Source organism: Apteryx mantelli, chromosome 4 (genome assembly GCF_036417845.1).
Source record: "Apteryx mantelli isolate bAptMan1 chromosome 4, bAptMan1.hap1, whole genome shotgun sequence".
In the NCBI taxonomy this organism is placed as follows: Eukaryota; Metazoa; Chordata; class Aves; order Apterygiformes; family Apterygidae; genus Apteryx; species Apteryx mantelli.
In genome coordinates this window covers 40,521,618-40,547,350 of record NC_089981.1, presented here as the reverse complement: position 1 = coordinate 40,547,350, position 25,733 = coordinate 40,521,618, and the positions used below count along the sequence as shown (strand labels likewise).

The following is a 25,733-nucleotide window of genomic DNA, read 5'->3' as shown; positions in this document are numbered from 1 at the left end:
TGCTTTAATGTTTTGAAACATTTGTCTCAGGTAATCAAACACCACTTTAAAGAAGGTGTTGATGATATTTGTGAATGCAATGGCTCCACAATTTATTCTCAGGCTATGAGCTCATAGGGTCTCCTGAGCCAAAGGAGGATTAGTGTAAATTAGTTTCCCGGGGGGGGGGGGGGGGGGGGAATGCATGAAGAAAGAGGAAAAAGAAAATTCCAGTCCTACAAACAGTAGAAATAGGGATTCACAGGTTAAGTGCATGCTTTTATCAGGAGCAGAGCCTCACCATCATGCTAGGAGAATTCTGCAAAGTTCAAGGCTTCATCTCAGATGAAAACACAAGGTCCTGACTGAAATAAACAACCTGTATTTCAGATTTCAGTACCTGATTTGCAGTTAACTTTTTTGTAATTTGACTCCTGTGAAAAATGCCATTTACCTTAGTTTGCTGCCCACCACCCTCAGTGCAACTCTTCTGCAAAGCTACCTAAAAACAAAACAACTACCACATCACAGACTGTTCACTGAAGCAAAGCAATTTTTTTTGTGTGAGCTAGGACTCTCACTTAGCCTTCTGGGCTTCTCTGAAGGTACCTCTTTTGAGCAAAATATTCTTACTAATTGGGCTATGCTAGTTTGTAAGGAAAAAATGGAGGTAAAATGCACTCAGTGGGGTTACCCAGCTGAACAGAGTTAGCAAACTTGAGCTCTGGAAGTCTGCATGCAGTACACACATTAAAAATGTGTGTTTAAATGCAACACAATAAAAGATGCAGAGGTAAGTTGTATTAATTCAATATAACTATGTATAGTGGGAAAGTTTACTATATCTTACAGGAACAAGCACTTAAGAGTTAACTCTAGTAAGTTCTGCTCCTTAGCTGAAAAGAGGGTGAGGGGGACAACACTGTCAATGAGCCAAACCCCTGCTTCATTTAAAGCACACCTCGGGCCTGAGAAAGAGTGACACTGTAATTTATAATAGTAAATGCTTTTAAATGACAGCAGTTCTATCCTTGAGAGAAATGCATGTTCATAAGCTTAGCTAAGCAAGTGAAACAAGAAAAGTAGGTGGCTTTCTGTAGGGCTGACAGAACACATGGCTAAGGAGCAGCATAAAATGGAGAAGGAAAAGGACAGAATGACACCCTCCTCCGCAGTGCATTCGCTCACTGCATGCAAACAGTCCTCACTGACTTACCTGGCACAGAACAGCCCCTAAAATCCTCTCCTTCCCCTTCCTTAGCTGGTGTAGCAGTAAAGGGTCCTATCTCCCACTTAATCTACTTTTCCACTGTTTCCACTGCCACTTCTCCACCAATACAACTAAAAACACATCAACCAAATAGCGATTCTTCCCAAAGGCCATCTACCACCAAAGAGATGGAGAACTGCCACAGGGAAGGTCACACCAAACCATCAGCTTGTAAGGGTCTCAGCAGAAGAAGCCCAGAGCTTCTCTCATATTACTGAAACACACTGCCTAACACATTTCAGGTTCATCAGAAACTGCTGAATGAGTTGGTGTGAGGACGCCAGAATATTTTCCCCAATTAAAGAGAGAAAGTACAGAACAGCCTGCCTTCAGAATTACCAATACAAGCAATAATCTCTCTTTTTTGTGCTCTTCCATAGTTAAAGTACTCTATCATTTCACCAGAGGCCCCCCTGATTCAGCAAATGAAGGCCACCTAACAACCACCTGCACTTCAAGGCATTCTACTTGAAGGGCAAATGAAAGGCTTTTCACTGAAAAGTGTAGTGAAAAGGAGGGATTGGTTTAGCACTACCAGTGAATGAATGTGAGACTCAGCAATGAATGACTGAGTGAATAAATATCCTTTAATAAGCAGCAGCAACAGTTGGAAGTTATAAGAGAGATGCTGGAGGGAAGGAAAGGAAAAGGGGAACTCTCACAGATTTCAGTATTTTGGCCAAACAGACCCCTCTTTCTACCCAGCAGAACTCCCTCTGACAACTTATGATGCCTACATACTTACAGATTTAGAAGTTGCTGCTTGATGTTCTACTACAATAATAATATATTTATTAAATCTTAAAGTCCATCAATAGCTTCGAAGAGAAACATGCTAATTGCATTCAGATGAAGCAAAAAATGCAGAGACTTCTGGAAATAACTCCGGGAAGAGGTGGGCACCACCCCTCTGCTGCCCCCAGGATGGGCTCTTGAGGCACTGGGCAGGGATTGAATTCCTTGTGCTCAGAGCCCAGTCTGAGGGCAGCTTCCACTTTTTCTATGGGCCAAACACAAGTGGAACATACTCAGCGCATTATGTTGTATGATGTTCCACATCAGTAAAGTATGTAGCATTTCCTCAAGTCTTCTCCCTCCCTCTTCCTATAAAAGACTCAGCAACGTGGCACCAACTCTTCTTGACATTTTTCAAACGTGGCTTGTGGGCCTATCTACAAAAAACAGATCTGATGAGAAGTCCTGACGGGCGGGGGGGGGGGGGGGGGGGGGGGAAGCAGCGGGTAGCTTACACAATTCTAGAGAATATGACAGTCCATTTGCACAGTCAGAGGGACTGCAAAAGTGTCACTTTAAAGTCTCACCACTGAAAAGATCATTAAAAAAATATTAAAGCACAAAAAATCCCAGGACATGTTCCAAGCTAATTAAGTTATTTAACATCGTTCTTTGGCAGTAGAAATACTTTGAAGCTGCACATAAACAGCTCTGCAAAAGGAACCACCAGAGAAAGCAGTATAAATAATGCTGCTGAATGACAACGTTCCTCAAGTTGTACTACCTTTTTCTATATGCATATTTATAAAAATGACATTAATAATATACAGGTTTGAAATGGAAACAATCAAGTCAGTAAGTAAGCAGATTTAAGTACCTTGTAAGCCGTGACAGGCGCAGTTTCAAAACAGTAAAAAAAAAAAAAAATACACAAATATTCCTCTCCTTCCACCCTCCCGAAGAAGGTCTCCTCCTAACTAGATCTCTTTTCTGGTCATTTCGTGAAATACCTGGCAAGTAAAACCCATTTCTGCTTCCTGAAATGATTTTCCCGCAGCTTGAAAGTGCCTAAGAAAATAAACGCTGTAAGGAGCTTGCTGAGCTGGCAGCAGAGCTGCCTCTCTCCCGCAGCAGGTGGCCGGCGGGTGGCAAGTCCCCCACGCTGTGGGCCCGGCTCTGCCCTGGGCAGCCAGCCAGCCCACCAGGGGCAAGAGCTGGGGCTGCCCCCCGCGGGCTCCAGGCTCAGGGGAGGGAGAGCAAGATGCAAAGGGGGAACCCATGCAAAGCTTTTTCCCAACAACCATGAGATATAGTTGAAGCCTGCAACACTAAATGTAAATTACTTAGGGCAGAAGGAGGGTTTTGAAATTGAGATTTAGCAAAAATAGAAATGGGTAATAAAGTCTACTGGACTGAGGACCGACTCATATGATTTATCAGTCACTGACTCTGTGAGAGGCAAACTAACTCATTTCTGTTGATGGGGAAAAAAAATAGTGCCAAGAGAAATGAAAAGAATCCTTATTTGAATGTTGTTTTGAGTTCCAGAGCTCAAGAAAGCACAAATAATAAAATAAATAAATGAAGTCATAACAGTTGCATCCCTCCTGTATTCTTCTGAAACGAAGCACCTATGCAAACATACAAGACCTGTGTGAAAAACAAATAAAATGCAGAGAAAAGAAGCAGACTAGGACAGCTTGAACCACACGCAAAATGTTAATAATAAACTCCATGTTTAAAGGTGAAGCCCTAGAGCAGTATTTTAATGGACTCCTAATGGCTGAATGGGCCTGAAGTTACCTTGATCTCACCACTGGAAAATTAAGAAGCCAGAAGATATACTCAGCACTACACAATCACATCTCAGGACAAGCAGAATCTGCTTGCAAGAGAAAGTTATTTAGACTCCGCAAAAACTCTCAATAACTAGTCCATGCGATCTTCATAAAAAATCTTCATAAAAAAATGCACACAGAAGGGAGTGTTCATTAAATGCAGGGCACATATTCACAGTACAGTTTACAGAAACAGCGGAAGCAGACTAGTGTACTACAGAGTTCTCTTTAGTCTCAACATCAATCTTTGACCACAAGTGGTCAGATAAATCTACTCTCTTCTTTGATTTCCCTGGAACCAAACAACTAGAGAGCTTATTCTGCATACAAAACAGAAAGGAAAAGTAAAGGTTAAAGATATTCTATATCCACAATAAAGGACCTGTACTACAGGTCTGCAGAGACACAGAAACCAAGAGGGGAAAGCAATAGTCAGAGTTTTACAGCTTTAGAGCAGGGAGAAATGAGGTGAAGTTAGAACAGGAAAACCTATTGTGAGAACTGTTATTAGCAGGTAGAATAATTGTCCAGGAATTGTAAGGAAAACTTCACTACCTGAGGCCTTAAAATTTATACTGAACAAAACATAGAATGGTGTTCCACAGGGCAAACTAAATTGTCAGGAAATAGAGATCACCTTTGAAGTCTCTTACAAAGAGGGAACTGAAACAAAAGTCTGTGCAATATCTGCCCAAGTCAATGTTCTCACAAGCAGGGAGTTTTGCATGCATCAGCTTTTCTTTAATGCTTCATTATTTACTTCCTTTCTTAAAAATCTTTCTTTAACATAAAAAGGTGATATTTTCAAGTGTGCCTGGGAGCAGAGAACCTACTAAAAGTTGACACTACTTGTGCCTTTAGAACAAGCACTTTGGAAAAAACGCACCATCATAGTTTTGGGCTTTCTGTTTGCAACACAGCCATAGCAGTCACAACAGATGTTCTTTCTCTATGTGAAAAGGTCAGAGGTGTGCAGCCTTCATTTCATCTCCCTGGCTCTTTCCCTGCAGAGCAAGAGTAGAAGGGATGAGGGTATGAAAGGGAAAAAAAGAAAAGCTAGAGAAGTCCCTTCAAAGTATCATGGGAAGAGACAGAATATGTTGGGATGACAATTCCAGAGGCAACTGTCATAAGATTAACAGTTCTGGAGAGACTTCTCTCTGAGACACCATTCACAGATTTTACAGCACTGAAGAAAGATGGGAGATGACTGACAGCGAACGCCTACCTTCTATCAAGCTGCAATTCTTTCTCCCCTTAACATACAAGTGGGCAGCTTTAGCACAATTCCTGTTTTGCAGACCAACTGCTGCAATGCTTCATTTGCTGCCAGGTGCTGTGTGAGGCAGGGGGCTTATCAAATGGTCGCTCCTAGCTTACACTCAAGAAGTAGGATTATTAAAACAGTTCCTGTGGAAACTTCCTCCTCTAACAGATGTTTAATGTAGTAACTTCTTTCAAGACTCCCCTTTCCGCTGAATGTATTCAGTTCCGGTGTCCAACAGGAAAATATTGTTGCCAAAGCACAGCCTTAATGTCAAAAGCATCAGGAGACTGCTCCCACCTAGCAAACCACATGCATGGAATTGCTAGCGGTGTCAGAGAAACTCATGACATACACTGTAAATCAAGGCAATAAAACATAAGAAGCACAAATCATGTGGTAAAATAGGCAGAAAAGAAATTCCTGCTGTAACAGCTTTAGCACAGCTGGACCAGAAATTTACTCCTATTCTCTGATTATGATTTGCAGGCATTAAACTTGTAATATGGAATCTCTGCTGAAATTATAGTAAGATGAATGCACATTTGCTATGAATATTGCCAAATGTTCTCTTAAGAGGCCACTACTGGCACTCATGGCAGAGAAGAGAGACGTGGTACCTATCAGAGAGTTGCTGAAATAGATAGGAATTTCTCCTAAATCTCTTTGATGAGAAGACTGAAGATTTCTCCCATATGTGCTCTTTTTTAAAATTTTTTTATTTTGGGAGGTTTTTATTAAGCCTAGACTGCTTCTGCCCCTCCAGGGTGACACTAAAACATAAGAACAATGACCCAACAGGAGAGCTTTACTTGAACAGAACAATATAATTCTGTCATATTTTAACTGTAGGCAGGTGATTAAAGTCTGGATATGGCTTAACATATAGTGCATCTTGTTTCATACCTTCACAAAAACCTTCACGAAATAAACAGGTGAAAAAAGAGCACAATATAAAAACCGAAGAGAGAAAGAAGCAAGAAAATGGGCAATGAGAGCAACTGAGGAAAAAGACCCTTATAGGAAAGAACAGAATACACAAAAAGAAAACCAGAGGAAGGCACAAATTTGACTTAATTTCCATACAAATAGTAACTTAGACTACTTTAAGAGTTATTCCAAAAAGAGAAACAATTAAAAATAAACATTTTCTCGGGGGGGGGGGGGGGGGAACGACAAAAAAACAAAAATCTAATGTGATACTAAAATTGAAAGGCTATATAACAGTAACATACTGAACACATTCCCACACTTTTCCTTCATCATGTTACCTTCACAATATTCTCTACTCCATGTTTACACCAGGCTTTCCGGGAAGGAGGAACATACTACCAATGTACAGGTAAGACTGATGTATCCCAAAAGCCTTCCTGTATCTTCCTGGGATATTCATTATTAGGAGGTTAACTCATTTCACAGTGTTTTTCCACATTGCTTGGTCTCCATCTCAAACAACCAGTACAGCTTGCAAAGGCATCATGCCACGTTTTTGCTCCAGTTTGAAAGCTTGTGATAACACTTCTGTGCATTTCCTCAGGCACCTCCAGCCAGAGCTCCCTCACTCACAGACCCTTGAATTACATCCAGCTTGGCCAGGAAAATACTCTCTGAATATTTTCTTGTAATTATTAGTCATAACCAGAAGGAGATCTCACAGTGTCACTGACTAATCATCAGCTCTCTGGGATCTATATATCAAGAGGTGGTGAAAAGAGCAGGCTGGAAGACAGGGAAGATTTGAGCAGTGGCTTGTGCAAATGCTGAATGATTCAATCACACTCATGTTGCAAGTTCAATGGAAAGAATAAGATGTTCAGCTCAGGAATGTAAACCATGGCAGCCAATTCATCACAAAACTGATGGTATGAGCTAAAGAGCAGAATGTTACCATCTTCTTGATCTTAGTAATATACGAACTGGCTTCCACACAATAGAAAAACAAGACTATGGATGACGAGTCCTTTCATAAAACCAAATAAAAAAAACAGCAACTAGAACCCTGGCTTAAGCCCCTACCTACGATCTGCACCCTCTACAGACACACAGACTAGATGTATTTGAAAGCCAAACTCCACTCACTGGCACCATGTCTCATTTTCACTCATGAACAGCTGCTTCAGTCTGCTCTAACCACTCTGTGCCTGAGCCCACCTCTTAAGATCCTCTGTACCCAACTGATCACCAACATATCTGCTCCAGTCAGGTCAGACAAATTTGGCTTTAATAGCAAGCCAGAACTAGCAAAAACTTCAGCTTGGAATTTGCTAGCTTTTGAATAGAACATATGGTCTTTTCATCCTCCTGCCTTTTCTTGGTTGATCATGCTCTTCCAGCTATTAAACAAGGATATGACTTTCTCCACAGCACTGCTTTCTTCAAGTCACATGCTTACTGTTTTCTGCTTCTACTTTAGAGTGTGAAACAGAAAAATTCAATGGCAAGTTAGTTACTTAAGTTAAATACTCTCTTTCCCAAATAATATTCCTAGCTATGGGTTCTTACAAGCATCAGTGCCAAATGCCTCATGGAGCTTCCCATTTAATTGCATGTAATGATCCCTTTCCCTCAAGCCAAGCCTAAACCACCTCTTTCCAAATTAGTCAGCAAGGCTCCAGTCAATAGGGACTTCAAAGCTAACTGACATAATAGTCAAATTTAAGTTAAGGAAGGCCCCCTTGAAGAAAACTCTCAGCTTCAGAACTTGCCCTGAAGATGGCAAATCATAAGTCTTCTCTTGTAGAAGGTAAATTGTGAGAACCATTTGCCACAGAGAAGCCCATCTCAAAAAGTCTGCAAGTGTTTTCCTGGACAGCCATCACTGAAATGAGGTCAGTGTTTGCTAGCTATTCAGCATGTAGGAGGCAAAGGGAAACAAGGATCTAAGAATAAATGAACAAATGGAACAAGCTAGTTTAATTCACACAACTTTTAGTACAGTGTAACACATCTCCTAACTGCTTAACAAAAATACCAGATCCCCAAAATTATTCTACTTAAGAGCTAGTCGGTAACTGCTGCGTTTAATGCAATGTAATAATGGCATTGGAATAAACGAAAGATAAGGTATGGAACAAGCCTTCAAAGCTTCTGCTTTGAATCCAAGAAACATTATACAAGAGGAAGATGTAATTCAGCACCAATGTCCAGCCTCACAGAGACTGGCAGGTGCATTTCTCTGTGAGGCTGGGCATTGGAGCTGACAGATAATACTTAGAAATGGTTCTTGACATTTATTTTCCTCAAATTTCTTTATAATCCTTCACAAATCCTTTGAAAGTAAGCAGTTTGGTATTCTTCATCTGTAAAATAGAGATAAGGCATATGACAGAAGTTAACCGAAAATGCCAAGGTCATTTACCATATCAATACCAGAAAGAATCCAGGTGGCTTGAGGTGCTGCTAGCTCTGTGCTCAGGACATGAGAGCATGCTCCCCCATTTTCCAGTCCTTCAGCCATGTTAGCAGAAACACTACGTAAGTATATAAACCATATAGGGCATATGTACAAACAGGACTTCTATACCCAATGCTTCCCATTCACCAGACTGCCACTTCACAAATAACTCCCATGCCTACTTTGACATCCGAACTGAATTTGAATACAGACACGAAAAGCTAGTTTGAGACAAAACACTACAGCACTAACTCAGTACTCCGCACTCCTCCCCCTGCTTGTTCTCCAGGTTTTACTGGTTGCATAGACTCTATATTACAAATAAATGGAAAATTAATTATTCAGCTTCTAATTCCCATTGCATGTTGATGTTTATTTAATTGAAAACCATATAATTGCTTTATGTTTTTAACATCTCTCATAAATATGGATTTTTAAACACAATCCTTTACAGCAAATTAGCACAGAATATCTGGTAATGTGAGATGGGAGCGTGAATTAGTTTGGCAAGGCCAGGGAACAGCACATAGACTAAAAAACAGCGTGATGTCTCTCATCCTTTTACAACTTTCAGTAGGCTACTGTGGTACCCAGCTTTCCAAAGAAGATTGATCAGACTCTGAAACACGAATTTTAATGCAAGAGCAGCAAAGAAGGGACAGTTAAGAATTCAACAGCCTCACCTTTCACAGATTTACAGGTACTGAAATGCTTGACTGAGAATGAATCTTGGCTTAACCTAAAGTCTGGCAACAAACTTTTTTTTGGTGGTGGCAGTAATCTGTTTGCCTATCAAGTTTCATTTGCTAGTTTTAGATCAGGCAGTATGAAATATTTTTCTTTGGAGCCTTGGCTGGCAATGTGCTCTGGTTTTAAAAAAAATCACCCTCAAGCAAATTATGTTCCACAGTCAATACAGCACACTGGTGTAGTAGCTTAAGTGTGACCTGCAATAAAGAGACAAATGCCATTTGCTTCAGCTGTGGAAAGTTAATGCTCCTGCTGATCTGGCTGAGACCAGCATTTGGAACAAGGAGTGGGCATGAAGACATAATTGAGGTCTAGTAGCCACACTTCTGTGTTAATACCACCACAGTGGTGAGATACTTCCACCCCCAACCACCCACAAAAGTAATTTCCCACACCCTCAGTTCTCTTATAAGCTATAAAATTATACTTTCTGTCAGGCAAAGTAGAATTGTGGCCCTGCAAGCTAAGTGATACCACTTAGAGAAAAAACAGAATTACTCTGAACAAGGACTTCTCAAAAAGCAGACACAAACTGCCCAGACCTCATCAAGGTCCCACACATATGGGGTCTCTACAGTCCGGGGGGCAATTCTGCATTTCTAACTGCTCTCCTAGGAGGCAACTGCAATGCACCAGTAGAGTTTCTAGCTACATCAACATCTGGCTGACCTAGAGTCACTGCATTTATTCTTGCTGAGCAGATGTCAGTACAACTTTTCAACAGACCTTGATAACCCTGCTCTAGGGGACTGTCTGCACAGATATCATGCTGATTTAAATCAATTATATAATTGATGGTGTATTAAGCTGCTACAGCACCTGAATACAGACACTACAGCTGCTCGTGTTGGCTTTGCTTGTGGCTGTACATTTCAGTAAACACACATATATCAGCTTTGAGAGAGCTCATGTGAAACAAATTTATTCCCATATAAAATCTGTATCTTTTCACAACTTCGGTTATAACCATGTGCAAAACTAGCTTCAGCTGAGGACAGAGCTGCAGCCTGACATTTTCGGAGCCACATCTACTGACTTCACTGCTGGCAGCTGTGGGCAGGGGGGGCAAAAACAAACAAACAAAAAAATCAGGATTCTAGAATGTTTTTCTCCTGATCACAGAGGTATAAGCAGCAAAACTGGTCTATTTAATTCCTCTACTGCACCAAAAGAACACCACAACCCTGAAGAGCAAGAAAAGCAAACTCTTGCACTCTCTGCTCAAGTCCCTGCTCAAACTTTTGAAGGTAGCAACCTTCCCCAACATTTCATTTGAGAAACTATTTCTAACTAGTGGCTTTAGACACAAGAATGCTCCAGACTAGGATTTGCAAAGGCACTGAAGCTTAAATGAACATTAGGCTTTCTGCTAGCATGGTCAATGCAGGCAGGTCTCAAAGCTAGATTTACGCTGTTGTAGTATCACCTAGCTAAGATTTACACTGATATTCAGGTTAAATAACTAGGTTTACCATTTGACCAACATTGCAGAGCAGATGGGCCAGACTCAGCAAGAGACATGCAGTCCAGCACTTGGCGAGGTTTGGAAGCAGAACTAATGCTTGGGCCAGCCGGGTCTGATGAAGGAGGGTTAGGACTAGAAACAGAAGAGGCAGTAAATTAATTAGACTAGTGAGAACATCTCTTAAATAGTTGAAACTAGAAACCTTTGCTGGGCCTCCCTTCTCTCTAAAACACCTTTTTTTATGACAACCACCATTTCCCTATAAGGAGCAGGTTTTCCCAGTACTGGAATTGCACTAACAAGAATTAAAGTTGCATTTTAAATACAAATACTGTAATAATTTTCTACAATAATTGTAGAAAAATCACTTGGTCACCTTATGTGGAATTTATTTTGTTCTACAGCAAGTAAAAAATTAACATGTGCCTTTTATTTGCATCCCCTCCATTGACAGTAAAAGGACCAGGGGCTTGCACCTACTGCTCTGCAACAGGAGCCTTCTTAGATGTCAGTGTCATTTAATTGTGTAGAAAAGTTAATGCAGTTCAGCAGCCGGTATGTTGCAGAACATGCCAAAGCGTATGGTATATTTCAAACACCCACTTGTGAAAAAACTATTTGAAAGGAATTGTTTTTACTAATGGGAGCTCAAGAGAGAATTAATTAACCTCAAGAACAAGGGGGGGGGGGGGAAACAAACTACTGTATTCTAGATTTGTCTTCCTCTAGCCTGACATTTTATCAACTGTTTTTCAAGTTTTGAAGCACATGCAAAGAAACTGGATACTCATGTTGTCACCTTTTTCTAGAACTGCTAATTAGGCATAAATATCACAAAGTGAAGGTAAAAATATCTGGACAAAACTGTTAAGAGTTCATATGTCATTTTTGCACAGGTGAGGAAAAAGCATGCCACTTACAGTCACAATTCCCAGGTTCCCTAATCAGCCGTTGGCTGAAAGGAAAGCAGCTGGTACATGGTTACTACCTGCATGTACCGTTTTTTTTCTAACTAGCTTGAGAACCATAATTTCAGCCCTAGCTACATAAATCAATCGCCAGATTACAGCAGAAGTTCCACAATGCACACCTGCAAGAATGCAACTTTCATCATTATTTAGAGCAAGCTACACATTCAGGGAAGGTCTACATCCACATCCTGAAGTGGTATCTATTTACAGAACAAGCATAATATGAATAGAATCAGTTCCTTCTCTGTACTACATTTAAGGAATCACTTTCAGGGCAAGATGACAGCTTGCCAGATTTCCTCTGCCCCCCCCCCCTTTTTTTTTTTTTAACTCCTCCTGCTAAAAATGTTGGTAAACGTAGTGATCCTTGAGTGGTATGAAACCTTGCCTGAGATTTAATCAAGGTCAGGAAGCTGATTTTACACTAGCCAAGTCATCATCTGCTGATAATTGCTTTCCGCTGCAACCCAAAGCTGGACTATACAGGAGATGCAGGTGAAGAGGCTGGATACCTCCCAGATCCATAAACACCCTTTGAAATAACAGCCTGTTGTGTGTTTGAAGACCTGAAGTCACTGCTTATCTATCTCCACATTATAGTTGGAGGGCAGCTATTCTACTAAACACAAACAGTGGCGGTCTAACATTTTGGCATTATGTTTATTACTAGTCTGCCAAAATGCTAGGCCAGAGCGCCCACAGGGGCAACACGCCGATCCACAACACAGGCATAGTATGTCTGTTCTGCAACAAAACATTCACGTCTTTGTAAGATGAGGGAAGTGCAAGACATAGCAACTCAGAAATACACTTTAGAAGTCCTCTGGACTTCTCCCTGACATCCACAGAGCTATTTTACACAACTCTAATTGCAAAGCCTCTACGCCCAGTAAAGAAAGAATTCTCCTCACAGTCCCACTCAGAAGTTAACATTCTTCTGATGGAGAAGTCCAAATCTGGGACCATTTATAATAAAGCCTATGCTACTATCTGCTGTCCAAATCAAATGGATAAATAATCAGTTTTACAAAATACAGACTGGCCTGGAAGGTGGGAGGATCTGGAATCTGCATACTGTTGAAATCAATTCACAGATGAACTTATCAGTCATCTGAAATACCTTCTAGTACTAACACCTGCTTCCGGCAGCTCATCTTATCTTTCAGTCTCCACCCAGATGAATCACCTTTTCTCTTGGTAAATACCACCTCAAATAAATCATCTTTGGAAGAGTAAAAAGGGATAAAGAACAGGAAGCCTGAAATTATCAGGGAACAGAGGAAAGAAAGAATTCACAGATGACAGAAATACTTTCATCTAAGAAATATTATAAATCAGGGATTTCAGACAGCTAAATATGCTCAGGCATAGCCTTTATTTAATAAAACATTCAGTGACATTTTGTTTGTATCAGCTCTTAAGTTTCTGCTTCTATTTAGTCTGCCTCTGAGTATTAAATTCCAGCTGTGGGCTGAATTTGGGCTAAGCTTATATACAGCAATTGCAAATTGAGCTTCAGTTTACAGACTGTGTAAATAATGAGTCAAAGAGACTCAGTAAAAGGAAACGTGTGCAGCCAGAATCAGACTACAAGGCTTTGGGATGTCTAAGTGATACCACAGCATTTGGGAATATAAGAATTTCAATTTGCCACATGCAAAAGGCTGGTTACAAGCTCCACATGGAGTGGGATGTTCTAGGAGCTACTTATGTTTTATAAATTAGGTATTATGACATTTCATTGCAAATTTAGAGTACATCTATTGCATTTGGCTGTCTGTTCTGAAACCCACTTTGTGTTATACAAACATCAGCAAAGGGCTGATGATGCAAACATCATCATATACATGCAAACATCAGCAATGGGACTTAGTTCTTACTGCTATGGGCAGTTCCATTCCAACCTAATCTCACCTAAATCCACATAAGTGATTGTTACAGAATTTGTCGTCACTTAAAAATTAATTTTAATAAATCAATTTTTGGAACTTATTTTACTTGTTTGACACAGGGCCAGATTTTTCAATTTTCAATATGCTGCCAATTTTTACACCAGCAATCTATATACGTCACAGAGGAAAGAACAGAAATTTCTGACAGCTGTGTATGCTTCTAAATGTGTTTTAGAATTTGGGGGAATATCAAAACCCTATTTCAGATTCAATGAAAAAAATACGCAATTTAGGGGGAAAGAAGAGCAGGCATCCACGTGTGCAAGAGTGGGCATTACAGAATCCACTGCAGAAATGCAGGGCAGGAATCACTTTCAGGACGCTTGCAGAACATTTGGTTTATAACTTGACCACAATGGTACTGTTTACTAACAACTGCAGAGCTGGACTGGTAGGAACATTACTGAAGCCAAGGGCCTCTACAGCACCAGTCAGAGTGAATATAGACTTGCAGCAATAAAAAGCCCTTTCCTAGGCAACGGGGTTAAAACTAATAAAGGTATTTAGCAAACTTTCAAGGAAAGAAAAGAAGGGCCATGAAAGGAAGATGAGTTTGAATCAAAATAGCCAATATACTTCTTTTGTTGCTGTTAAATCTTTCTAGAATAAAAATCCAAAACAGATGAGAAATTCAAGAGGAAGAAACACTGTGAAAACACATTTAAAAAGAAAGCAATTAAGGGAATACATTAAATACAGTCCTACAGCTGAACAAATTCACCTAGTTAAATATTAAGAGGAGGCAGAAAAAGAACAAGGAATTCCCTTCTAATTCAGTGGAATCAGCAGGAAATCCCCCCTCCTATGACAGGTCAGACAAGTACACCCAGAGCAGCAGCTGCTCTAACTGATTACCACCATCAGTTAATTTAAGGCATGGGGAAAAATCTTGAAATACAAGAAAAGTGGATGGGGGAGAGGAATTTTCTTGGATTAAGACACAGTAAGCACAGAGGAGGAAGAGAAATTCCAATCACTGCAAGTGTTGTTAAAACTAGAATAATGTCCTAGAAAGAGCAATTCCACACTAGTCACACAGAAGATGATGCAAGAAATTATAGCCTTCACCAGCTCCTAAGATTCAGGCACTATATTCTAAGACTAAGATAAAAGTCTGGCCATTCTACTTTAATGCTGGAAAACAGAGATGACAGAAGTGTAACTGGGGTGAGATAAAAGGAACATCTCTGAGGATTATCATGGCAGCTACAAGATCTACAAATAATTACTGTCGAGAATGAGAGCAGAATTATTTGACTTGTTTCTAGTTTGTAATGGTTAAAGTTTTTAAACTGACACTTTCCCCATGACATAAAACCCTATATAAAATGTGCAACACTCAGTTACAAGTAATAATGGAAAAGAAAGGAGGGCAGGAAATTGTCTTCAAAAGTTTGACCTTCCTTCCATTTTTGTGACTACGTCTTGGGGCCTCTCTCTCTCTCTCAAATGATTCTACCCCACCCCTAATTATGTCTAAAATTAATCATCATAAACCCACAGCTTCAGGTTCATCTCAAATTGCAATGTCCCAGCAAAGCTATCATTCATCAAGGACGGCTCATTTTGAAGTCTCCTATATCAAAGCCAGGTCAATACAATTTTCAGTAGGGGTTTACATTCCTGTTTTCCTAGCCTACCCAGTGACCACCCTTGATTGAAAGGATCTTTATGCATGGAGGAGTATCTGACACAAACCAAACAGATATGCTACTGGCGCTTTTCAGTAATGACAGCAGGATAAAGGAGGCCTTTGAAGTTCATGGAGGAGTAGGAAAAGGTGTTAATATAAAAAGCTTGTCAGTTTACCCAAGAGCAGAAAGAGAGCAAAGTACCAATTAATAATTCACACTTCTATTCCACATATTATCAGAGTATCTCAAAACAGTTTATAACATTGATTAAGTCTCACAACATTCCCCTGAAGCAGATAAGCATAGATGAAGCTCTACTCCTAACTGCCAGGATGTTACTCTGGGGGCATTTTGCTGAGTTGCTCTGTGCCTCATTTTCCCCATCTGTTAAACAGTGATAATGGCTCTATCCTACTATAGGGAGTGGTTCAGAATCTTAGTGTTTGCTAAATCAGCAAGTTTTTATATGGAAAAATAGCACACAAGGGTAATCCCATATGTCAGACTTCACTCAATTACACTATGAATTAAAGCTACTACATATCATGGATAGTTGGAAGAAAATACTCTATCTTGATTTTATAGTACCATACAGGTTGTCACCCTTGCTCTGTCCCTAAGGATCCAGAACAGTTACGTTCTGGTTAATGACTAGGTTTCTTGGGTGCTGTGTTAACATGAAACTCATCATAATTACCATAATTAGATCTGCTGTAGAAAGAATGGTGAGAAATGAAAGACTCTGTCCACAGTAGCCTCTAATTCTCAATTAACACAAAGTCCTTTGTACGCCTGGAAGCCAGGACCGACATAGCCCTAGCTGCAAACTCAGGAGGGAATCTTCCTTTACATTCAGATGGGAAGCTGAGCACATTAAACTGTTTAATTCTCGCTTTGAAAGACAGGTACACAAGCATCACCCACTTACAGATGGGAAAATGGCAATTCAGGGAAACTCTGAACTGACAAAGGACAGAGACAACCACATATACACAGAGCCAGAATTTCAGTTCAGGAATTCTTTACTCCCAATCTTGTACTTTGGACCCAATTTCTCCTCCTGTGAACTGTGACAGCACTTTTTTTTTTTTAAACATGCCATTACTACTATGGTCCTAATGAAAGAGAGTTCCTTTTCTCTTGTTTGGGGACTCTTTCAAGCACAGAATCAGACAGAATTACTTTGCTTAACCATCTTACTAATCTGACTTTTCCAGAGGACCAAAGATAAAGACAAAGTAACAGCTTCATGAAATACAGCTCTTTTCTTCTCCTGAGCCTGACAGTCTCTTCCAAAAGCAGACTGTCATGACAACAAACAACCTGGAGGCAATCCAGCCAATTAATCTGCAGAGGATGCAGCCATCCCAGCCTTGGAAGAGAATACTGCTGCTTTAGGCTTCTGATTAAAAAAAAAAAAAAGTTATACAAAAAAAAAACCCCTTACCACACGTTAATCTTATTAGGCTGCCTTGGGCTTACAGCGAAAAACAATTCACCCCTCAGCACAGTGGCAACAGCATTACTGCAGTGGCAGTACACAAATTTTAGTCCCTCAGAAGTCCTTTCCTTCCATCCAGAGAGAGCTCAACCCGAGAGCAGGCCAAGCCCTCCTCTCTGAGGCTCTCTCTGAGCAGTTGTTCGAGGATGCGACACAGAGTCCAGCAAGTAGGTAAGTACCAGGATGACCCATTCCACTTTCAGATATCAAGCAAAAGAAAAGAGCTCATAGGTTAAGCAGAGAAATTGCACGGAAGAGAGACTGTCAAATACCAGCCATCGCTACATACCATTTTTTGTTGACATTGCTGTTGCATGTTTTCCCTCTTCCCCTCTGAGCTTTGAAAAGGGGCAAGGACTCATCAAGAATATTTATCACTGTTTTAATTATCTTCTCTTAAATGATGGACTAAATCACCAGCACAGCCAGATATTAACGTCGTTCTCTTTCAATTTTCCTAATTTAATCTTCTTTCATACCTTGCTCTCTCTCTTCATGCTTCTTGCTCGCTACAGGCCCAAGCACACTGCATCACTCCTGCAAATAACCCCGCACTTTCCTGTTTTATCTCTACTCTGATCTCAGTAGTTACTCAGACATAAAAAGGTTTAGCAGATGATGCCCAGTATGTATCATTCATCAACCTCAATTCATATGTATTTCATGTTTTATAGAATGACATAGCATGAAGTTACAGAAAACAAAACTGGGAGCACTAGATGTAGAGTAACAGTAGAAGTTAAAAAAGAAAAAAAAAAGACAGATTGTTTTGTGAAATTCTCACAAAACTGGATACAGAATAATTTTAAAACAGTAGTAAAAATTTCTTCCCTATCCTCACCTTTTTCTTTAAATACAAAAATGAGGAAGGGTAGGAATAAATCCCTTCATTGCAGACTTGTCCTACAGTGAAACTTACCTTGCAGAAAGTAATTCAGCAATAAAGATCTAAATTAAGCCTACACAAAGTTACTCATCTGAGAAATGGACATACTGTTGAACTACTTCAAACTGAAGTTTTATTATTGATCCTTCTGGGCCCAGTCCATCTCAGGGAAGTCACTGAATGGACTCCCAGCAACTTCAGTGAGCACTGGATCACAGATTATAAGCACTTTCTGCAAAAGTGCATTTGTTGAAAGAGTTGAAAGAGATATCAGCAGTCTTCTGAGCACTCGGAATGAAATACACACACACACACACACTGCATGTTTCACTGGTATTATTTGCAGGATTAAGAAACAGCAGTTCTATCCAATGCAGAGTAACCCAGAAGAATCATGTTTTCTTCTGAGCCTGTTCCACATTAATTGAAGTTGGTATAATGTTGCGGAACAGAATAAAAACCCCATGCCTACCTTGAGGGCTTTCACAGCTTTCTTCATCACTGTTGTCTTGACAGTTATTTTGACTGTCACACACGAAGCTTTTATCAATGCAAAGACCATTTTTACAGTGGAATCGGGCAGTAGAGCAAAGCAAGGGATTTGCTGCTGTAAAAACAAAAAGTGAGATCTTTCATTAGAAATTCTCTTACCCAGGCAGTGAAATAGCCTTTAAGCAATCCACAACAATAGGTCACAACTCAACAGTTGGTCAATTCACTGAATGTGTGGGAGTAACTTGGCAATCAAGCAAATCTTGTCTCTCTAAACACAGGGAGCTGGAATTTCTAATTTATGAAAAATTCATTAGAATTAGCAGAGATCTAGTAGTCCACCCACAGTTAACTCAAGTCTTTTGTTCATTCTTCTGCTCAGGGGCTCTCGTGAGCCCCTATCATGGTCACTGTTAGGTGCTCAGCATTTGCTCACTCTGAAGACATATGACTGGTAGCACTGCCTACCATAAACACTGCCTGTTACTTCCCATTACGTCAGCCTCAGTTTAGCTAAAATCTCTTATTATGAGAACACCCACCAAATGAGCTTCGTAGAAAATTCTTGCCCAGGTGCCAATACAGGACCTGAAATTCCAAATGGGGTAACCCCTTTGTCAAGGAGGTGCCTTCTGGAAGCTCTGCAGAAATCCTGTCCATGATGGCCACATATGCCTTTGTAGGAAGGCAATGCCGCAGCCCCGGAGCTGCTCCCTTCCACCCCTCGCTGGGCACGCTCCGACCCTGGGCAGAGTAGGAGCGCTCCTGACTGCCACATCTGGGCACCAAGAACAAGCAGAGGTCCTCTCACTTACAGATGACAATACAATCTCAAGGGACCAAATTACTCTTGCCCAAAGTGTCAATATTGACATTCCTTAACTTCTCAGTGTTTGAATTTGCAACTCCTTTTTGAGGGCAATAGTGCACACTGTGGTAACCCCCAGAAAAATCCCTTCAAATAATAGTTTCAATCCTTTCAAACAACAGTGTGTTAGGTGATGTGCACACACAGCAAAAATAGAATAAAATTTCAGCAGACTAATTTAGGTAGAGCAGTCTTTTCACCTATTCTAAACCTAGCATCTTACAGCATATTTACTGTTATGTCCAGTCTTATTTAAAGCCTCAAGCAGTACAGTTTTCATCATTTCTCCTAGGAGACTACTCCACAGTTTCAACATGTCTCACTGTCAAGGAGGTTTCCTTGATATTCATCAAGTTTTCTCTTTGTTAATTTGCTAATTTTCTCTTTGCTCTACTTTTAGCTATACCTCAGCATACATAATTATAAAATCCCTCTCCTTGAACACTGTTTACACTCTTCTTATATAGCATATATAGCCTTCCTACATAGTCATGGCTTAGCTGAGATGTGCATAATTTAACTATTTCTAATATCTCTTCATAAATCAATCTCTGTCCCTTAATAATTTTTGTCACTGTTCTCTGAACTTCTGCCAATTTTTGGTAATGAGGTGACTGAAACTGAATGCAATATTCCAACTGAAAACCTTAAAAACTGTTCACATGCCTTGTCTGCTTCAAAGTGCTTCTCTGCCACAATAACAAAGGGGATTACAGTTTCCAAATACTAACTGGCTGCATTTTTATTTATTTTTTTAAACTAAGAGGTGCCCTTAAAGAGTATTTAAAAAAAAGTCTGCCATGCACATAACCTGCAGTATATATAACAAATACTTCCTATGTTCAGGTAATTCCCCTAGCTCTCCAGAAGCACCTTTATCATAAACATGCTAAATCTCCTTTGGTCTGAAGCTGCTGCATACTTGTGTTGCATGTTGATTTTGCAGGTCACTTCAGGGCCTACAGTACCATTGCTCTCCATAAGCAAAGCAGCGACTAGGCTTCCAGTTTAAGCACACACTTGGTATTTCCCAGCATGTCTGCACAGAGTAAAAGGGAGATCAGTGGCATGCTATTATCATCTGTAAGGCCTATTGAAGCTACACACTGCAAACACATGGAAAATTATGTAATTCATAATCAATTGCATATGTGCTGATGTGTTTTAGACACTGAGATCTGCCATTTGTCACTTCACCATCTCAAGGATATTCAAGGCACATTTGTCCAAAACTCTTTCCAGTCCCATTTGTTTAGGCATAACCCAAAGATCACAAATTATTTCCTTAGCCTTTAATCCTCTTTCTCTAGTTTCATCTGCTCTGTAGAGGTGCTATCTCCCTGCCACAATCCTCCCAGGACCCAAATGAGACTCTCTAGGCCAACAACAGATGGCATCTTAAAGGATGTTGGTGCTGCCATAGAGACCTCAATACGTGTGAGGAAAGCACACAAACAAGAAAGGTATATCACTGTCTGCTTCTCAGAGGACATATCACTGTAAAGATCGCCCCTTTTGTTGTCTTTGAAAGCTAGTGTCTGTTGTCTTCCTCCTGACCTTTAAATGTCATTAAAAGAAAAAACCCAGCCTGCTCCAACTAGAGTAGGAACAAGTATTTGCTGCAAGCTTCTACCTTCAGAGCCACAGAACATCAGGGCTTTTAGCAGCTCCTGCTAATAGCAACAGAGCTGCTCAATCAAACATAACCTTTCCTTACTGCTATGATATATCCCTGATGTACTTACAGATACAAATGAATCTGTGCAGCCACGTGCAAAGGTTTTAGCTCAAATCAAGTAGTATTTCAAATGATCTTTTTGCTGTGACTTCCCCCTGCAAGCTGCTGAACAGCAGCTCAAGCTAGTGCATTGGCAGGCATCTTTGACTCTGAGCACAACCTCCTTCTTGCTCCAAGAGTCTCTATCACCAAACAACCACTTCTGCTCTTTTTTCTTCTTTCAGACCATATATAAACAGACATGCCTAAATGCAGTAATGATGAAACAGGTCATCCTCTCCAGTGACAAGAAAGGGGAAAAATCAATATTAAGCAATTTTAAGTCATATTTGTAACATCTATCCAATCTGAGTGACATTCATCTGTGTGCAGAGGAGCCATTCAAAGGTTACAATTAAACCTTAAAGCAATATACAAGCATTATGTACAGAACACAAGGATGAGCTAGACCTCAAAAAAGTTCTTAAGTGTTCCCTCCGCCCTCCAAACAAGAGCCAGCTCTGTTTCTGTGATGTGAATGTCCAGTGTGATTCTCTATCTCTGACAACAGTAAGAGGCTAAATTTTGAGACTGGTGCCAATTTTGCTTGACAATGCATATGGCAGAACAGGCTCTGTCTTGCTCTTCTGTAGTTATGATTGGTTCAGAAAGGATACAGCTTAAAGTCAACCAGAAAAAACACTGCTGTGAAAATCATCCAGTCAGACTGGCAAAAAACAGTGATGAGGAAAAGATGAAGAATATACTAATGAAAAGAAAGGGGTGTTTGTGTATGTGTGGGTGGGAAATGGACACAACAAAAACAGATGAGGGCAGGTGAAGCCTTACCTGGATTATTATTTTCTGCAACATAGATCCATTCCATTCTTAAGCGCAGTGGTTTGCAAAGAAGTTGGATATCACCCTGACACCACTGCTGAACTGCTTGTTGTAGAGACATTTGTTCTGTTGCAGAAGTCTAATCTGAGCTACTGAATGAACAACCAAAAACACACCCTATGCCAAATTACAGCAGGCAGTGCCTAGGCAGCAGCTAGACTGGAGGGGAACATTTGCAGCTTCCCATCTGCAAACAGTAATGTTCAGAGAACACAAACATCTCCTAAGGAGGATGAAAGTAAGCTAGTCATTAATACAAGGTGCTTGAAGAGGTTCTTTTGTGAGGAGCGTTGAAGTTTACACTTCCTGTTGAGGCAGATTTCTGACTGTTTTTAACACTAGGTGCTACTGAGAGACCCTATTGCTTACAGAGTGAAAAGCACAAGGATCATCTGGGTGATAAGTGGCGGGAAAGATATCTGACTCAAAACTAAAGGCTAACTTTAGCTTCCTCTGTATTTAGTACTGCTTAGATGAAAGAAAAAGTTTATTCACTCGCAAATAGACTTGCACTTACTGCAGTTTTCTTCATCGCTGCCATCTGGACAGTCCTCAAAGCCGTTGCACCGGAAGCGGCCAATGATGCAGTGGATTCCACTAGCACAGGGGAAAAACGTGGCACCACATTTGGATTTGGCTTTTGCTAAAAGAAGATATATACAGAAGAGGACAAAGATTAGGAAAACAGTTTACAAAGGTTAAAGACACTTGTGTAGCAGTACAAGTTAGGGTATTCTAGACAGTGCTGACACCTCCGATATTAAGCTTGTTCCAAACTTCCCATGAACCTGCTTTCAGATGGATCAAGTTTCTTGTGAGTTTTCACTTGTTTGGGCTGGTGGTTTTTTTTTTTTTTCTAATTTACATAATTTCCAGAATGACTGAAACATTCAAACTTAAAATAAGTTAAATGGCTTCTCAGAACAGCATTAGATTCCCCAGTGCTTTGGAGTACACGCTTCTAAATTTGGCAAAGAGGTACTTCTAACTGTCCCTTAAAAATCCACGCAAATTTAAACAAGTTAGAAGCCTTGGAGGAAAATTATTAAAACAGAGGCTCATATGTCATAGAGAACAATAGCAAATACCTCTCTTTGTATGGAACTATAAGTGTCACCATTCCAACTCTAAATTGAGGAGATAGACTCCTAAACAGAAGGGATTAAGCAGACTCTAACGTGGCAGACCAGAGGGCCATGGACCTGCTGTCAATCCTCAGCTGCAAAGTTCTAGCAAGACCAGTCTTAGTGCCTCCAAACCTGTAGCTATCTGTCATGCTGAGCCCACAAACACTTAATAGCAGCAAAAAGCATGGGGTTTTTTTGTTTTGTTTTGTTTTGTTTTTTTTTACCCCACCAGTGCTCCCTCTTGCTGGCTCAGGGAAGCCTAACCATTAAGAGTCCAGGGTAGACAGGGACAAGGAACATGGCAGCAGGTTAGGAAAACAGGACAGGAATGGGATCTGGAGGCAAACTTGGGCAAAGACAGGAGTACAAAGAGTCAGGAAACAACTGGAAAAGGAAAGGGGGAATACAGAGGCAGGAAGTGAGTTAGTTTCTTTGTAAGAGCTAGGCAGTTATATAAAGAGACCTTCATAAGAGACCTACATAAGAAACTGCAAAAAATTGAACTCAAAAGAAAATGCTAGAACTAACACTGCCTTTATTCAGAATAATTTATATAAAATTGGGTGCAACAGGAATATACGAATTACATAAACTGCATCTCTTACAGTACATCTCTCCACTGGTTTTCATTATAAAGTTCTTCAGGACAAGAACTACATCTGTTTTATAGTACCAGCACAATGATGCATAACACTAAATACTAACAATAGCACCCAAATGTATTTAACCAACAAGATAAAATGAGATTCTATATTCAAGTACTTCACATTTTTTACTTCATTGCACAGCAACTCTTCATGGCAAAAAGAAGAGAGCACTGCCTTCAGCTAGCATAATGCAGATGCTTCCACCACACAGCTCGAGGCAAGCATCAGTTCAGTCTTGTGGTATCACCACCCTAGAACAAAGCAGCTCCCCAAAGTAAAAACAATTTAACAAGATGTGGTTAGATTTTTTTTCTTCCTTCTCCTTTTTCAAATTAGCATGCAACTAACATTTTCTGCACTGTATCACAGGATACTGAACTCTTCAGAAAAAAGTCCCCTCGAAAGCAAAGGCAGCCTCTGAGAGGAGAGCGCACGGGCTAACTGCAGAGATGCGTGCAGAGAGCAAGAGGAACACGCAGCAATAGCGATGCACAGAGCAGTGACGGGACAACAGCAGAAAAGCAGCCAGCTATGTAACTTAACAGATTCTGAGCAAGTTTTTCCTACTTCCACACCAAGTGTGCAAGATGTGTTTACAACTCCTGAATTTTGAGATGTGTGAAGCTGGAGATCACAGTGACAGGCAGTGTCTTTATGTAGCCATGCGGCATACTGATAGGCTAATTCAGGCAGCTTTCTGAGGCGAGGACAAAGTCAGGGAAAACAGCAAAAGCAAAATAAAAACAGGTATATCCAATGAGAATAAGCAGTTTCAGCATTAATTTGGAAGGAATCCTTTCTTCCAGGGTTAAAAACTAAACACAGCTGTAGCAAAGCCTTCTTCCATCACTCAGCAGACCGCATATAAGCTGTTTTAAACTGCCACTACAGTAAGTAAACTCTTGCTTGATTAGAGTCCTCCAAAAGCAAATTCCTGCAGTTCCTCTCTTACACATTTTTCTTTATTCTACTAGTAGTTTTCAGTTAGGATTATGAAATATAAAATGAGATGGATGTATCACTAAATTTCACATACTCAGCCACCATTTATTCTGAAGAGAATCCAAGGTCCACTCAGGGAAAGAAAGAAAAAAAAAAAAAGGACCATTACTTCATAGACAGACTGGTGATAAATCATCCTGAAGTAACTGCCGCATTTAAGAATGCCAGCAGTGGAAAACCCTCAGCCAAGACATCTGAGCCCTTGGAATTCTTTACACAACTTAAAACAACAAGTTTTGTGTTAGATCTTTGAGGCAGATTGATTTTAGCTAAATAATTTAGCAACCAAGAGGTCGGATGCAATGCCATACTCCAAGTCTTTAAACGAAAGAGGCAAAACAAACGCTTTGGCAACAGATTCCAAGACCATCTTTGAAGCGAGCAGCTTACATTAGCATTCGACCAATATTCGACACGCTGAGCAGCCTGCCAAATTGCTGCTGGGAATGTGTGGTAGCCACATGCATACGTTAAGAGGTGACCAATACTTCCCATTTTATGATTTTTTTTTTCCTAAATGCTAACATCTTTTCCAAATCATGCACTGCATTTACATTTACCAGGACAAATGACTGTCTCTGGATAACTTCCTTTTTAAATATGTATTTTCAGCCAGAGCAGTTCCAAGAAGAGGAGAGGAAATAAGAAAAAGAGGAAGGGACTGTGGTTTTGCCCCTCTTAACATTTACTAGATTCCATTTCTTTGAGTTTGCTTCTGTCATGGTCAAAGGGCTGGATTTCGGAGGCTATTAGGTTTCCGGCAAATCATATTCAGAGATGCCCTTTGCCATCTCCGAAAAAACACCCAAATTAAGGCTTCAAAATTATTTATTTCTAAAATATCTAATTATTGCTAAAATTATCTAATACAGACGATGTCTCACCACAGCCTTATTCTTTCAGACAGACTTCAGACTGACAATTGTCAAAACCTAAGCTTCTGGCCCTTTCAACACAAGTCCTGTACTTGCACTTTTCTGACCACAGAGCTACAAGTGGTGGCAAATGCAGCAACTGCTCAGCTGCAGGTATGACAGACACTCCCCAGCCAACCGCAGCTGTCTTAGCCTCTAGGACAAGGTGGCCAAAAGCATATCTGGTGCTTTTCCCTTGAGCTACCACAGTCAAATCACAAGCAATACCTAATGTTTCACAACATCTGGAGAAAAATGGCCTTTGGAGTGCCCAGGAACAAAACTAAAATTCTGGAAAATACATTCTTTAGTCTGTCCAGAGCATCCTGATATCCCATCAAAAAGAAGGAGAAACCAATCAGGATAATGACTTAATGGAAGTATTATTTATACCTATACAACCTTTATTTCAAAATTTTCTCCTCAG

At 40.3% G+C, this 25,733-nt stretch overlaps 1 protein-coding gene across 1 annotated transcript in view; it reads right to left on the bottom strand.

The window, feature by feature from the left end:
• LDLRAD3 (low density lipoprotein receptor class A domain containing 3) overlaps positions 1–25,733 on the bottom strand; it is a 123,082-nt gene that overhangs the window by 41,480 nt on the left and 55,869 nt on the right. The window contains exons 3-4 of the mRNA XM_067296302.1: positions 22,134–22,259; positions 18,112–18,246 (exon numbers count right to left, since the gene is read on the bottom strand). Of these exons, the coding sequence (XP_067152403.1) occupies positions 18,112–18,246; positions 22,134–22,259 (261 nt within the window). The remainder of the gene's footprint in view (positions 1–18,111; positions 18,247–22,133; positions 22,260–25,733) is intronic.